The sequence below is a fragment of the Squalius cephalus genome (assembly GCF_949319135.1).
Source record: "Squalius cephalus genome assembly, chromosome: 1".
In the NCBI taxonomy this organism is placed as follows: Eukaryota; Metazoa; Chordata; class Actinopteri; order Cypriniformes; family Leuciscidae; genus Squalius; species Squalius cephalus.
In genome coordinates this window covers 39,056,472-39,073,223 of record NC_137122.1, presented here as the reverse complement: position 1 = coordinate 39,073,223, position 16,752 = coordinate 39,056,472, and the positions used below count along the sequence as shown (strand labels likewise).

General features: G+C 38.3%; 2 protein-coding genes across 2 annotated transcripts; both read left to right on the top strand.

Annotated features, from left to right (window-relative positions):
* The first annotated feature begins 661 nt into the window (after positions 1–661).
* srrm2 (serine/arginine repetitive matrix 2) lies at positions 662–11,181 on the top strand. The gene is made up of 14 exons (XM_079875319.1): positions 662–850; positions 2,586–2,840; positions 3,296–3,391; positions 3,514–3,696; positions 3,834–3,920; positions 4,003–4,068; positions 4,355–4,384; positions 4,475–4,585; positions 5,485–5,617; positions 6,168–8,101; positions 8,617–9,309; positions 9,386–9,490; positions 9,983–10,093; positions 10,191–11,181. Exons 2-14 carry the CDS (start codon positions 2,593–2,595, stop codon positions 10,240–10,242), a joined length of 3,849 nt encoding a protein of 1,282 aa, XP_079731445.1. The 5' UTR covers positions 662–850; positions 2,586–2,592; the 3' UTR covers positions 10,243–11,181.
* Positions 11,182–11,445: 264 nt separating this feature from the next.
* Positions 11,446–16,075, top strand: thoc6 (THO complex 6). Its single transcript, XM_079875753.1, has 14 exons — positions 11,446–11,572; positions 11,801–11,892; positions 12,048–12,112; positions 12,276–12,379; positions 12,531–12,568; positions 13,024–13,072; positions 13,257–13,328; positions 14,065–14,167; positions 14,277–14,326; positions 14,454–14,516; positions 14,765–14,875; positions 15,113–15,241; positions 15,383–15,638; positions 15,695–16,075. Exons 1-13 carry the CDS (start codon positions 11,543–11,545, stop codon positions 15,461–15,463), a joined length of 987 nt encoding a protein of 328 aa, XP_079731879.1. The 5' UTR covers positions 11,446–11,542; the 3' UTR covers positions 15,464–15,638; positions 15,695–16,075.
* Positions 16,076–16,752: the final 677 nt, after the last annotated feature.

The window sequence follows — 16,752 nt, the reverse complement described above, 5'->3', positions numbered from 1 at the left end:
CTATGTATTGCAAAGCCTGGGAAAGGCCACTCAATTCCGACAAATTATAGGCCTATTGTTTTGACATCAAATATATGCAAAGTAATGGAAAGAATGGTTATGTCTCAAATATTATTTTATTTGGAGACCAGAAATTTGATACATCCATATCAGATTGTGTTCAGAAAGGGACGTAGTACACAAAATGCAGTTGTAAGCTTGGAGAATGAAATAAGGAAAGCTCATGCGAATATAGAAGCGGTAAAAGGAATATTTTTGGCATTGAGAAAGCATATATGACATGTTGTGGAAGGAAGGACAGCTGATTAAATTAGATTGAATGGGCATCAAGGGGAGATTATATAACTGGGTTATTATGGATTTCCTGCAAGAACGAACAATACAAGTGAGAGTATAGGAACTGAATACTCTGATATTTATCAAATAGACAATTGAACCCGTAGTGTTTGTAGCTCCATACTTTTTAATATGATGATTATGCAGGATAGATGTCGTTGCCTCACACTCCATCCCAGTAGGTGGCGGAATATGCACCTTAAGCTGGTTTGCCAACTGCCATAAAACATCAAAAGAGAAGAAGAAGAAGAAGAAGAAGAAGAGTACAGTGCGTGAATGGAATTGTGGGAAATGTAGTCCACAGTCATTCCCCGAATTTTCTCGCGAGGTCGACACGATGACGTCCAAATGAGCGTTACCTGTTCATTCTAGCCAACGTTGCGTACATCGTTTTTATTTTTACAAGGATTATCTGATATAGAATCGCTGGGAATCCGCTAACAGCGCCACATTGGTTCGGTCTTTGGCCAGTAAAGGTTCTACTTTTGTTCTCTCCCTGAGCGGAATCACAGAGGTAAGTTACGTAGCGCGCACACGCAACAGACGCTAATGGCCAGTTAGCATGCTGTGCTGTAGAGTGGTCCTGTTAGCCCAAAGACACAGTTAGCGCGCTAAAACAACCCAAATTCTGTTATACATGTAAACACTGGTGGTATTTAGTATGTATAACATTAGCAGTGCAAGTGAAAGTGAATCAGCGGACAGTGGCGTGAAGGAAGTATTAGCAGTAACGTTACAGGAGGCCTCGGCCTGCTGCTGGTTTAAGACTGTTCTTCATCTAATGCTCGCGATACAGTGTCTCTGTTAAAATACAGTGAGCAGCCTACCTAGACAGCATGTAGGGCATAATATGGGATATTTGGAGCGTTTAACACGACTTTAATGCTCTCTTGGGAGGCTTATTGTGATTCATTGTCATAACTTTGAGCACGTTTCGACATATATTTGATCAATTGTGTAAGAACACACCACAGCACAAGTCTCTGTAAATGACCTAGAAATAACACTTTGGTTGCCTTGCTTATATATTGAAACATACTGCTTTACTTTCCATACTCGTGTGGTTTCATGAGCTGGCGAGTAATTCAGATGTCCCCCCCCCGGCCATGTCTTAGACAAAGTGCTGAATCTGTCTATTTCTGGACTAATGTGGTTAGTGAATCGCAGCACATTAACCCTCAGAGACACAAGCACTGATATACATTTTTTATATGTCTGTAGAAAGCCATTAGTTGTAAAAAAAAAGAAATAATAAAAAAAGACTTGTTTGCTATGTTAAGTGATCTCGCAACACAATTCGGCTCACAAATGAATAAAAAAAAGTAATACTCAATATCAACCAGTAAGAATACAGTCGTGAAAAGTTAAAAATATTCACTATTTGACTATTTAAATAATTGTATATTAAATACTGACAAAACAGCTTAGAAAAGAGCTGAAAAAAAGGAATAATTTGTACCATTCATAAGTTCCATTGTGTGTAAACAATCTAATTTTTTTAACCCTAATACCAGCATCATTTTTGCTGTAAAAATGGTCTCATTTATGTATGTTAAAAAATGTCCAGTGAGTAGATACATAGAAATAAAAATAAAAGGTGTTACATGTCAAAACTTACTTTGTAAATAGATACATTTTGTGTCAGCTGAGTGTACTGAGTTTAGCGAGCTGTTTTATATGCAAAGTATGCAACTTCCCCCCTCCAAAACGGTTTTTGTGGTACATTTCAGAGTGTCTGCTACTGTTGTGGTATTATTCAATTGCTTCATACAACCATTGCAGTTCTGTTAGGGTCTCTGAGGGTTAAATTGATAAATCCACTCATGCCTTGCATTTTTGCAATATCAAGGCAGACCCTTAGTTTGTTCCTTTTTCATTTCTGTTTAATTTGTTTTTGTTGCATTGTTTTAGTTGCACATTAAAACTTAAGTTCCTTCTCTATTAATTATTTGCATGCTTAAGTTGTGCTACTCCTAAAAAAAATCAAGATCAATCACATTATTTTCATGGTTAAAGCTCACCATTAACCTGTTTTCATATATAATTTTTAGCAAGAAGCATATGTATAATTTGTGTAATGGCTTCCACAAATGCAGAAGGCGCCATAATGTCTCCCAGCAGCACTCATTTATTTACATTATTCATGTATCAAATGCTTTTTATTCAAGGCAAATTAAAAACTAAAAATGCGATAAGGAAAGTTTTTTTTAGTTCACTGACAAGTTCTCATTTTCTTTCTGAACTCTCAGAGCAGAGATGTATAATGGTATCGGGTTGACCACGCCGCGAGGCAGTGGCACAAACGGCTACGTTCAGCGGAATCTCTCCAGCGTACGCGTGAAGAGGAACAGGGATGAGCGCGGAGGAGAGCGGGATGAGAAAGACAGAGAGAGACTGGAGAGCCAGCTGAACAGACAACCTAATGCTGAAATCCTAGAGCACCAGAGGAAGAGACAGCTGGAGGTGAAATGTGCCGAGCTGCAGGACATGATGGAGGAGCAGGGGTAAGATGAGATCCTAATCTGAAGAGAATTTTTCATACGATTTTGTGTTAATGGTCTGCACATAATGTAGCCTATGTATTTCCTCCCAGTGGCTTCTGAACTCTCAGTATCAAATTGAAAACGAGGAACATGTCAGTCACAACAAAAAAGTTTAAATATCTAAGCAGTAAACGCCAAATCAGCGTATTAGAGTGATTTCTGAAGGATCGTCTGACTGAAAAATCAGCTTTGCCATCACAGGAATAAATTACATTTTAAAATATATAAGAATAGTTGTTGTTAATTGTAATAATATTTCACAATATTCCTGTTTTTACTGTGTTTTTTTTTAACAAATAAATGCATCCTTGGTGAGTTCAAGGGACTTTTCAAAAACGTGTTTTTGTGTTATTATCATTCTTAAAGAGCAAAGAGATCTTAAGAGTGACCTCTGACCAGTTCTTCTTGTGTGGCAGGTACTCTGCCGAGGAGATTGAAGAGAAAGTCAACACCTTTCGTTTGATGCTGCAAGAAAGAGAAGAACCTGCACCTGTTCCAACAGAGAAGCCAGTGTGAGTATTACTTCAGGCCATTCAAACTGACATTTAGATTTTTATGATGGCCTTTTTCTGTGCACTGCTACTAGTTTTTTTATTTTATTTTTATTTCATTCATATTTTGCACTCTTTAACAGTGTGACTGAGACTCATGCTCTGGCAGCTGCTAACCAGCAAAAGAATGACCGTCTGAGAGAAGCCTTCGGTATCAGCTCTGACTACGTTGACGGCTCATCCTTTCATCCTGACCGGAAGGAGCGAGAGAAGGAAAAGAGGGAGCAGGAGAGGCTGGAAAGAGAGAAACAGCAGCAGAAGTACCAGTGAGTACTTTATCTTTTGAGATAAAAGAGCTTGATGTACTATGAAGACGTACTGTAACTTTCAGAAGTCAAAGCCGTTGTGTTATACCATATCTAAGTACTTACTGTTCTGTCTGTTTCTCAACATTTTCTTTCAGGATTGTTGAGTCTGATGATTCAGATTCATCTACTGAGCGAAAAAAGAGCCGGAAGAAGAAGAAAAAGAAAAACAAAGGCAGAGAAAGGTAAACTGGAGAATGAAGGAGGAATTTGGAATGCTTAACGTAAGTTTAAAGAGAATAATTATGAATCAATTTTCACTCTTAGCTCTGAGAGCCCCTCAACTTCCCCTCGGCGAGAGAAGAAAAAGGACAAGAGGAAGAAAAAGAAAAGGTTTCATTTAATGCTTTTAATTTTGTTCCCTTACATAACAATATGCTGTTAATTATTCTTATGGTGCCCTCTAGGCAAGAAGAAATTGGGTAAAATTAATACACCTACATTTATTTCATGAAATCTATGTAATTGAGTCAGTATGAAATATATGAACCATTTCAAATTAAATATTTGAATGTGGGAATTTTATTTTTCATTTGTAAACTGAAAATCGCGTCCGGTGTAGACGTGTACAATTTGTTTGTTTTTTAATTGGTAAAATAACAAAAATCTTTGCTTTTAGGGAGGGGTCAGTGAAGAGTGACACTGAGAGGTAGGTTTTTTCCTCATTGTTTTAAGTTACATGTGAACAGATAACACGTTCTTTATTCACCTTTAATTGTTATAATGTAACTTGCAACAGTTCGTCAGATGAAAGGGAAACCTCCAAAAGAAAGAGAAAAAGGAGTGACAATGAGGCTCCTCCCAATAAGAGCCGAAAACAACAGAGTGCATCTTCCAGCCCAGCTCGCAGGTAACATGACACTAAATAAGGCCATGTGCACACTGCATGACATGACTGTTGTCATTTTATAGTGTGTACTAAGGGATAGCTCTTTACATTGAGTTGCCTTTTATCTTTTTCTTATAGCATTTGCAAAATGCTTTAATATATTATGTGTTTTATTAGACAGATGAGCAACTGTTTGGATACATTCATCGACAGAAAACTAATCATTGTTATACAGCTCAACACAGTTAGTCTTTTTGTTTAAATCTTGTGTTCTTGATTTACCGCAAGTACCATTTTTTTACCATGCCTAATATCTATCTAGCTCACTGCATTGGGCAACAAGTGTCTCATATAGTAGCCGCAGAGCGAAGGCACAGAGTAGTATTATAACAACTTTGATCACACTCAAATGTATCTAATATGATAAAACAGCGCTGCGTTGCCCCACATACGCATGACCGGAAGAAGCGGAAGTGGTCTGCGGCATAATAAAAGCTCCACTGCTCTTGAGCTGTGTCTCGTGCTTGTCTCTCATTAGCAATCGCTCCAGCGGCCTCGTTCCACTCCGACTGCTTTCGTAACGTTAATAAATCTTTTATACATTACCAGTCATCCATGGATATGATTTCTGCCCAAGTCCTGTCGTATTCTCCACCGGCTGTAGAGGTGAAGACAACAACTCCCATGATTTCACTAAATCAAGGCGTCTTCAAGCTACGCCTTTGTTTTGAATAAACGACCTCCAGTGGTGAAAAATTACATAGTGTGCCTTTAAATAGATTTATTTTAAATAGGTTTAAATTAAATGGGAAATGTATGAATGCGTGCTCAGCGTTTGAGATGGTCTAGTTTATCAAAATGGTCTTAATTAGTGAAAATTCAAGTTTGTGTTAATATATATGCATGCTTTTTGTTTTCAGCCCATCCCCTCAAAGAGGGAAGCAGCAGAATAAATCAGATTCTCGTCCAGATGAGGGGAGGAAAGGAAGATCCCCTGACAGGAGGCGACGTGGCCGTATTGAGGAAAGTCCAAAGAGGATGGAAGTCAGAGAGGTAATTCATTTGTTCTTTTGGAAGTCTTAGAAGCATATGCACACAGTATTTGTTTAATCGGATTTATTCCTTTCACTTGATTAGTGAATTCGACTAGTTCAATTCTTAGATATGGTCTTTCCTGTTACCTTACCTTAAACTTATTTATATATTATTAATTAAATTTATTTTATTTATAATTTATATGTGTGTATATATTTTATTCTTTTATTACACATAATGTCGATGTTAAATTATAGCCAAGCACACATTCAGATAGTGTCTTTGGCCATTGTCGCATCTCACATTGTTTTTTTGGAGCACTTCGCCATAAGCATTGTTTTAAAATAGTTTGTCATGTTAAAAATAGCCCAACATTTAAAAATGTATCTAGAGACTCTTGCATTTAACGCAAGAACCTGTCATGCAAATGTTTGATGACTGACCTAATTATTTAGGCCTTCCTTGAGCCAGATTAGTCAAGCAGTTGTTCAGGCAAACCTCTAACTAGTTGATTTAAAAAAATATTTGGTTTTGCATTGCTCTTATTCTTTGTCTTCCTCAATTTTAGAGATCACCAAGACGCTCAAGAACGCCTGAGCACAACAGAAGAGACAAAGGCCAAAAACTTGAGAGAGAACAAGTGCAAGAAAAACCTCAGAGAAAGCAACACAACTCTTCATCGCCATCTCCTCCACCAAAGCAGAGGCGGGATAGACGACCACGGAGTGAAGAGCGGGTGAAACCCCTTCAGACGAGACACAACTCCTCTTCACCATCTCCACCACTTAAGCAGCAGCGAGACCGAAGACAACGGAGCGAAGAGAGACAAAAACCCTCTCAGCGGAAAAGGCGTGACTCTTCGTCTCGCTCTCCGACTCCTAAGCTGCAGAGAGACAAGAACCAAGGGGACGATGGGAGAAAGAACAAAGGTCAAAGAAAACATGACTCATCCTCATCCCCGTCTCCTCCACGTATAGATAGAACGAGAAGAGGACACAGTGGAGAGAAAGTAGCTTCCCTGAGGGACAGAGAAATGGAGAACCATGGGGAAAGAGCAAGAGACAGACAGAGGAACAGCGATAGAGAAACAATCCTGTCTAGTAGAAAGGATGACCAAGGACGGGAGAGTGATAAAGGGAAGGAACGAGACCGAAACCGATCTAGTGACTCCCTGTCTCCTGCTAAACGTTCACCTTACGCCAATGGAGGGCAAAAAGAACGAGATCGTGAACTGGAGAAGGAGCGAGAAGAACAGAGAGACAAAGACAGAAGACGAGAGGAGGAGATGAAGGAAGAGGCTCTGAGAAAAGCCAGAGAGAGCGACAGAGAAAAGGAGAGAAACCGCACCAGAAGCCAAGAGGTGTCCCGATCCGACAGAAAGTCCTCTTTTAGCTGTCAACCTGAGGACAGACGAGGTGCCAGAGGAAGTGAGCCAGAGCAAGAGGTGGGCAAGAAAGACAGGAAAATTGAAGAGGACAAGAGACAGGAGAGGAGTCCTCAAGACCAAAAGAAGGAGAAACAGACTCAAAAGGAAAAGCCTGGGAAGAAAGACAAAGCTGCAAGTAGTAGTAGCAGCAGCAGCAGCAGTAGTGGCAGCAGCAGCAGCGAGAGTGATAGTGACAGCTCCTCCTCATCATCATCCTCCTCATCCTCCTCCTCATCATCATCGTCATCATCCTCGGATGATGAAAAAAAGAAAAGTTCAAAAGACAGCAGCACAGCCAGTAAGTTGGTTCCTAACGCTGTCATCGCTCTGGCTATTGCACGTAGAGAGAAGGAGAATCGAGGAAGGGATGGGGAGAGTGATGAAGGCAAGAAGGTGTACCCTGCCACACAAAGACAGAGCTCGCCTCCTGAGCCCCAGAGAAAAAGGGACAACATTGATAAGAGACAACAAGACGTAGTGAGAGACCGGAGAGCTGGAAACTCCTCGTCTCCCTCCACAGGAACCAGAGACCGTGGAAAAGAGAGGTACACTCCCACCGAGAGTTCCAGTCCGCCTCCTTCACCCCCTCAGAGAGGCCGGGACAGGTACACGCCTTTAGAAGAACCCAAATCTCAGATCAGAGATCGTGGAGGCGAGCGATACACCCCGTCAGAGTTGGAACGAGAGTCGTCACGCCCCTCTCCTGGCAGAGGAAGAGATCGACAGAGTGACCGGAAGAAAGACGTGTCACCTTTGCCTCAGAGGGGAAAAGAAAGGAACAATGTGTCACAAGTGAAACAGGCAGTAGCTCGGCCTTCACCTAAACGCACCCCGCCTCGACAGTACCAGGACCCACAACGTTCGCGTTCCCCCAGTCCGAGACGAGGAGCGAGAAGACCGTCACCTCCACGAAACTCATCGCCTTTCAGAAGGGACCGCAGCCGAGAACGTCTCCGAGAACGAGAAAGGGACCGATTTAGAGCAAGGCCAGGAGACAGAGAACGAGAGCGTTCCAGGGAGAGGAGAATGAGGAGCAGCAGATCCAGGAGTCCTCGAAGACAAAGTCCTCCCTACAGGTTAGTCAGATTAAAAAAAAACTATAGTCAGATAAATTTAGAGCAAGTTAATGCATCAACTCCAGCATTTCCGTGTAATTCTGGCACTCAGACAGGTATGTTCTATGCAATTGTTTTGATAGAGGGAAATAATTTATTCCTGTGATGACAAAGCTGAATTTTCAGCATCATTACTCCAGTCTTCAGTGTCACATGATCCTTCAGAAATCATTATGATATGATGATTTGGTGCTCAAGAATTTTTGCTACATGTGGTACGTTTTTTAGAAGTCTCCGTTAAATAGAAAGTTCAAAAGAACAGCATTTACTTGAAATAAAAATATTTTGAAACATTAAATATTTACTGTCACAAAGAATGAATGTCTTTCAAAAAGAAATACCGATATAAAATGTAATTATTATTATTTAGATGAATCTATTAGGAGTTTTTGAGTTGCAGACAGTGTTAACTTGTAATTAGCAGAGTTTTAAATTAAGTTTAATATAATAACAACACATTTTCTCTCTACACCTAGGTTTCGTCGTTCACCCTCTCCAGTACGTCGGCGCAGAAATAGTCGTTCACTGTCAAGAGAAAGAGAAAGGGGGAGAGAGCAGGAGAGGAGGAATCGAGAGCGAGAGAGGCAGCGTGAACAGGAGAAAGAGAGAGAACGAGAGCAAGAACAAAGAAGGAGGGCACCACCCAAAGATCCCACTCCTCCACGCCGCTCGTCATCATCCTCATCCTCCAGTTCGACCTCTTCATCCTCACCCTCTCCTCAAAGACAGATGAAGGGGTTAAAGTCAACCGATGCAGATAAAAAGAGATCAAGGGAAATTGATGAACAGACAAGAAATAAGCAACCAGAAAGGAACTCCAAACATCCATCTCCCTCCCCTCCTCGTGAGACTCGTCCCCCTTCTAATCAATTGCATCATCGCTCTCACTCCCGTGAACTTCCTGCCCGTTCTAGATCACCAACGACCAACCAATCACAAAGCAGGGATCCACCAGGTGACCGATTAAGAGGCCAGACCCCGCCATCAATGAAAGGAAAGACTGCAGTGAATGGGAAACCAGAGAAGGAGAGCTCTGGCCAACAACAGAAGAAGCAGAGAAGCAGCTCAAGTTCTTCATCATCTTCCTCATCATCATCCTCGTCCTCATCATCGTCCTCATCATCATCCTCCTCAGACAGCTCAGACACTGAAACAGAGAAAGGAAAAGGGTAAGTGCCTTGTCATTTAGCGTTTATGTAGCTCAGTTTAAGAGATGGAACTTCATTTTAATGTTTGTTTTTACAGGGGTGTCAAGCCAAGTGCAAATAGAGATGCTGGCAAGACGGCGAAAAGCAAAGCTTCTTCGTCATCATCATCCTCATCAGAAAGTGAGCAAGAAGAGAAGAAAAGGTAGAATATTTTGCCTGTTTTATTATTTGTTGATTTATTCCTCTACTAAAGGAATAATGGATTTTCCACCTCAAGTCAACAGGGAATCACGATTGACTATTTACTTTCTCAGTTTATGAGCATGATCCAACAGGGCAATGTTTTAAGCTACTGTTATAGTAGGGCTGCACGATTAATTGATAACTGAGCTTAGTGCCATTATCAAATCACAAAGGCTGCGATTTAAAGAATTATATGCACTGCATGTTTCAAAGTGAAACCCAGTACTGTGCTCATTTACATGCAAGCAGCTCATGATGCTGTTTTCAGTGTCTCTGTTCACAGTACATGCTGATCCACATGAACCCATCTATGTATCTGTGTAGCATTATCTTTAATATCCATTTTTACACTGAAATAACTCACATTAGAGACATAAATAAACATTCACGTCCCATTTTGCTGCTTTACTCTAAACCACCGTCTAAATATATATATTTTGTAACTATGCAGTCCTCCACGGCCCAAAAGAGTACCAGCAGACTCACTGAGAGACTCTAGGTCACTCAGTTACTCCCCTCCAGCGAGGCAACGAAGACCTGCACATTCTCCACCCTCTCGACGGTCAGTTCTGAACAGATCTATGTATTTCAGCACATACTATCATTTTCAACCATTGCTATTACTAATATTGACCTACATCTCTGTTTTCCATCAACAGTGCAAGCAGGAAGTCGAGAAGCAGATCTCCAGACAGTCGGCGGAGGAAATGAGTGAATAATTGTTCACTTTTTTTGTTTTCTGGACTCTCTTATCTGACTCTCACTGGACTGGATCATCTCAGTATCACATGGATGAGACTAGAAATGTGACTAGTTGTAATGGTGATATTCTCACCATTATTAGAGGAAGGTCTATTGAAACTTGGTTATTTGTAACTCATCCCAAAGGGAGGATTTATTTTTACCTTTATTATGCTGTAATTAATGTAAGAAGGCCAGCTGAGACACTGAAGCTCTCATCAACCATTGCTCTGTGCCAACAGATGCTATTTGTATACGTATACATACACACAAAATCACACATGTTCAGTGGTTTTCTGTCTGCTGCATTGTTCTGAATGTAGATGAACGTCTGTAATTTGATGATCAGAATGGACAATTCTGTTCCTGCATATGTGGACCGAGTCTGTTCCTTTGTTTATTTGTTGGGAAAAAAAAGAATTGTGAATAATAAAATGGAAGTAGAATATTCTTGTCTGAAATTTTAGTTTGTTGTGCTGAAGGAGAAGCTGATACCAAATACACAGTCTTGTATTCTTTAAAGCTGTGTGCAATTTAACGAACGCTTTCAGTCAGCTTTCTCTGATAAAGAGGTGGTCCTGCCCCAATCTCACCCCTTTGTTAGAACTATTGTTATTATATGAGATGTTCAAATAAACATATCAGTGTTTTGATAGTGTGACTATTTTTATGCTGTGAGGAAATCAACCTGCCAATTTCATTATAGTTGTTTAAAGTCTGTAGTTCAGATTTCATAATGAACAGGTATTGGAGAAAGTATTTTAACATGAAAAAATGAAGCATTAAAGCTTTATAACTTGAGACCCCCTCTCTCACAGAAATGTGACATGGTAATTTTCCTCCCACAATACTAAAGTAAATTGGTGCAACAATAAAATTGTGGTAATTAACATCAACCACTACCATATATACATGTATAGTTTTACACTAGAAACTAAGGTATTTTGGCGTAAACTAGTTCCCACGGTAACTGTTGTGGCATTTATTTATTTATTTTGGTCATTTATTTTGATGATTGATAAAAAAAATGTTTTATTAAATGTTAAAAAAAACACAATTATCACATAATACAACAATACTCCAGAGTCATTCAGTCTTTCGGTCCAGATTAAGTGGCAAGTCCTAATTAAACACAGCCACTGTAACTGTTGTAGCTGGTCTGTCTGTGGAGGTTGTAAATTGCGTCATATTTACGCGACGCTCTTTGAACGAGCAGCAACACGAAAAGGCTTTGTATAGAAAACTAAACGAGGATTTTCAAGTTACTTTAATGAACTCCCGGAAGATGGGTCCAGTTGAGGTAAGTGATACGATCAGGATCTTATTACATTTTTTGAATAAGAAGCAAGCACTGATGATTAAATCACTCAAAACTATAGGAAACATCTTTCAGCCTTCAGCGTACATTGATGCTCACCAGTTTTCACAAATGTATCATACACAGTTTTATATGCAGACAATTACATTTATGCATCTATACGTTCATAAGACAGCAGTGTTCGTGACACATGTTTAAATCTCTCTCCAGCTCTTGCATATGTCCGTGTTCTCGCAGAGTTTCTCTCCCTGCGGTCGTTTCCTTGCAGCGGGGAATAACTATGGAGAGATCGCAGTGTTCAGGTGAGAGAACAGGTTCAACATGCAGTTATGATAGCAGTTTAAGCGGCGTTAGTCAATAGGTCCCCTAGTGTTTCTTGATGTACGTTGTATGTTGAGAGGGTTGATGTTGAATGCTTATTGAAGAGTTCTTTTAGTTACTAGTTTTGCTCTTACAGTCTCTCGGCTGCATTGAGTCCAGATGCATCAGAGGGGAGTCAGAAGCCCATCCTAAACTTCACTGGTTAGACTTCATTTATAACAGATCATTTTTTTTACCTTTACACTACATGTGTCCTAGGTTATCTAAATCTCACCCATTACCTAGAGTATATGGTTCAGGGAATATTCGATCCTTTATCCAATATTACAACATTGACATGTGAAAGGGTTTTTAATTGTTTCAGCTCATGACGGTCCGGTGTTCTCTCTACTCTCCACGGACACACATCTCCTGAGTGCTGGGAATGGAGAGATCAGTGCCTGGAGTTGGGCAGAGCTCATCAAAAAAGTCAGTAAATGTCAATGGATTTTTATTGGGTTGAAAAAAAAATGCTTATTCCTTTTCATAGTTTTGCTTTGTGCATACGGATACGGACACTGTAAAAACAGTAATATTTGCAGAAAATACCTCAGCGCATCTTTTATTTATGTCTCCACAGAGCACCAAAGCCGCATGGACAAGGAAACCCAATTATGAGTGAGAGACTGTCAATGATTACCTTTCTGATTTGCATATACTGGTAACACTTTACAATAAGGTCCAGTTAGTTAACAATAGTTAATGCAGTTAATAAATATTAACTAACAATGAGCAATACATTTGTTACAATGTTTATTAACTTTTGTTAGTGTTAGTTAATAATAAAAAAAATCAGTTGTTCATTGTTAGCTCAGGTCCATTAAATAACATGAACAGATACAACTTTTGATTTTAATAATGTATTAGTAAATGTTGAAATTAACATGAACTAAGATTATTAAATGCTTTAAAGTATTTTTCATTGTAAGTTCATGTTAACTAATGTAGTTAACTAATGTTAACAAACTGTATAATTCATACATTCAAGACAATGCCTGCTAACTTTGTTTTATGACTTTCATTATTGTGTGAATATCACCTCAAATGTTTATTCAATGTCTCATTCTATACAGGACTAGTCTTGAAATTCCAGAGATCAATGCAATGATCATTAACCCGAAGGTTTGTACTTATACATGCTTTTTTATGTAATCATATATTGTAGTTAACGGTTCTGTTTAAATGGTAGTTGATGTGTGTGTTTGACAAAACATTAATTTATGTTACTACATTACTACAAGTTCATTATATATTTGTGTTTGTCTATGCATAGTTTGGCAATTTGATGCCTGTTATTTTTCTGCAGGACAACAGCTTGATAGTTGGAGGCGGCGACAATAACATTCACATCATGGACATGGAGACGGGCGTCTTTAAGGTCAGTTAGACTCCAGGGACCATATTTGAAGTAATGACGAGTGCTTGTTGTCAAACAACTTTAACACATTTCCTAAGGAAAAAAATTAAATAAATATCTAACAAAACTATTTGACTGATATGACAAGTTGGTTACACTTTATTTTAAGGTGTCATTGTTACAGTGTAATTATATATTTTAATATTAATTAACAACATGTACTTACCAAAGTATTAGGCTAGGATTTGGATTTGGTTGAGGGTTAGTTGCATGTAATTATGAATAATTTACTGTTATTACTATGGTAAGTACATGTAACATATGTAACAAGGACACTGTAAATAAAGTGTTACCGACAAGTTCTCCAAATTCACAAGTTGTTACTGCTGACAATTTTTATTTATTTTTTTTAATTTTGAAGGATGGAAGAGGAAGAGTCAGGGGAAAAAAAAAACCATAAAGTCATAATACAAACATTTTTGGTCCACTTACAGTGTCTTTGTTTGTTTTTTTGAGGGGACAGTTGCCACACCAAAATTGTCACTATTTTGTGCGAAGGTTGTTCGCCGTACTGAATTTGTTTTGGAAAAAACATTTTAATTGTTCAATCATTTATTTTAAACAATTTTAAGATGTTTTTCGGCCTCCTTGGAAGTTAACTGAGTGGGTTGCATGTTCAGCTTTTTAAATAAATATATTACACAGTTGGATGCCATTCATTTTCATTTTCCTTCCCTTTGTGTTGTTTGTTCTGCAGTCTGTACTGAAGGGCCACACTGACTACATCCACTGCCTGTGCTTTAAAGAAAGGGAAGGGGAGATACTCTCTGGTGGAGAGGATGGTGCTGTGAGGATATGGGGTTAGAGAATGACTCAGCACTGTTTCTATATCCCTTACTCTTCTTTGGAGAAAATGAAAGCTGGAATTGAGAAACATTGTGTAATAAGAGTATGAACTTCCTCCCCCAGACTCACGGACAAACCGGCCAGTTCACTGTATTGAAGTTTTCAAATATGAGGTAAGACACTCCTACTTATAAAGAATAAACGAATAAGCTGAAACAATGCATTCATGACTCATAAAAGAAAAAAATACAGCACTGAAATCCCACTATCTCTCACGTTTGTTCTGGAATGGTGGGTCAGGAATGCGCACGCCCCCAGTTTGGGAAGTGGATTAGCTGTCTTGCTACAGACTCTGATTGGATGGTAAGATGGACTTGTGATTGGTTGGCATTGGCAGGGACAGTTAAACTATTGTCTCAGGTTATCTTTTCTTGTTTATCTCATGTCCAGTATATCTGCATTTTTCTGCATATGTATAGACATGCTTGTTTTTAAATATCTCAGTTATTATCTGCATGGTGTACTGCTCAACTGGAATGCCCCTCAATATATGTTAAGATGGAATGGCATAATGCCCCTATTGTTATGAAATGTTATCTATTTCTGCTCAGCTCTGTGGTGGAGGCCCATCGCTCTCTTTATGGCACCTCCGATCCATGTCACCCACCTCTGTCTTCCCTTTGCCTGGATGTCAAAGAGAAGCTGTCTTTTACCAGGACCTGGTGAGGAAAAAAAAAACATAATTATATATATATATATATATATATATATATATATATATATATATATATATATATATATATATAAAAAATATATATATATATATATATATATATATATATATAAAAAAAATATATATATATATATATATATATATATATATATATATATATATATATATATATATATATATATATATATATATATATATATATATATTATGTTGTGGTTGTGTTTAGATCATGTCAGTAGGTGAGGGTCCAAATGTCTCCCACTGTTTACATGGAGGTACAGTGAAAGCTCAGATTCCCTGCTCTCCTTCTTCACTCAACACACTGGCTCTCAATCTCAAAAACACTGAACATAGGGTAGGTGTACCTGTTATTCACATTGTCAGATGTATCCATTTTAACAGGTGTAACAAATTGCAGCAATACCTATATTTTTTCTTTACTGGCTATGTGTGTGAATGGAATGATTGTAACCTTTACCCAATATTCATCTTTCAGGTTATGACAGTAGGGGGCAGCAGTCACCAAATTGATGTGTTCACCAACTTCAGTTACAGAGCCTTTTCTCTGTCATTCTGATCACCAACACTTCTTTGAGTTTGAAGTGAATTTTGTGAAAAATTCTTGATGTATGGTTTACTTGAATGCAACTAAACATTGATTTGTTTTTATAATAAACTATTTTGGTTATTGTTCACTGTTTTTGAAAATGTGATTTACTTTCACAGTTGAATAATGCATGGTACCTTGAAAGGCGCACTTTGTGTTTTTGGTAACACTTTACAGTGTTACATTCGTTAACTACCTTAGTTAACATGAACTAAAAATTAACAATTTTTCTCCAGCATTTATTAATCTGAGTTAATGTTAATTTCATCATTTACTAATACATTATTCAAATCAAATGTTGTATTATTTAACATTAGTTAATGCACTGTGAACTAACATTAACAAACAATTAACAGCTGGATTTTTATTAACTAACATTAACAAAGATGAATAAATACTGTAACAAATGTATTGATCATTGTTAGTTCATGTTAGATACATTAACTAATGTTACCAAATGAGACCTTATTCTAAAGTGTAACTGTGTAAGCAGTACTCTGCAAAAGTCTTGGGCACATTATGGTTTTAAGACAGTTATATCTTTTGCTTGTGTGCAAGTAGGAAATATCAGTTTACATTTCCAAACATTCCTTTTGTCATTAATTGTAATAATCCAGTGAGATTTGTGTATGCACAAGGAGTCTGACAGCAGCTGCTATGATCTGATCTCACCATCATCGAGTCTGTCTGTGATTACATGAAGAAACAGAAAAAAATGAAACAAACTAAATCCAGAAGAACTGCAGAAACATCTCCGAGATGCTTGAAGAAACTTTCCTACAAAGCTACCTGAAAAGCTATGAGCAAGTGTAGACAAAAGCTGTTTAAATGCAAAGGGTGGTCACACCAAATATTAATTTGATTTAGTTAGTATACGTTAATTGGTAAATAACATTTATTTATTACATTATTTTTGAAACCACACTCACTTTTCACAGTTCTGTTAGCTTAGTTTTTTCTGTTTCTTTTCTGATTCAGCTGCTGGTCACGTGTTCAAAACGGCAGCCCCCATGAGGCGACCCGCTCCGTGCAAAATAAAACGCTTTTATTAGGCTACAGCTGGAGTTTTAATTTCATGTATGTGCAAATCATTTTAAACATATTTCTCAAAATAACTTCATTTCTTTGTAAAACTTTTATAATGGCGAAAACTTGCTGAGTAAACTTTTAAACATTTGATGGTCCTTTATGTCATATCCCAGACCCAGAGCGTATTGGCCTGCCTACCCAGACAGCGTTTTAAATGAGAATAGACGTAT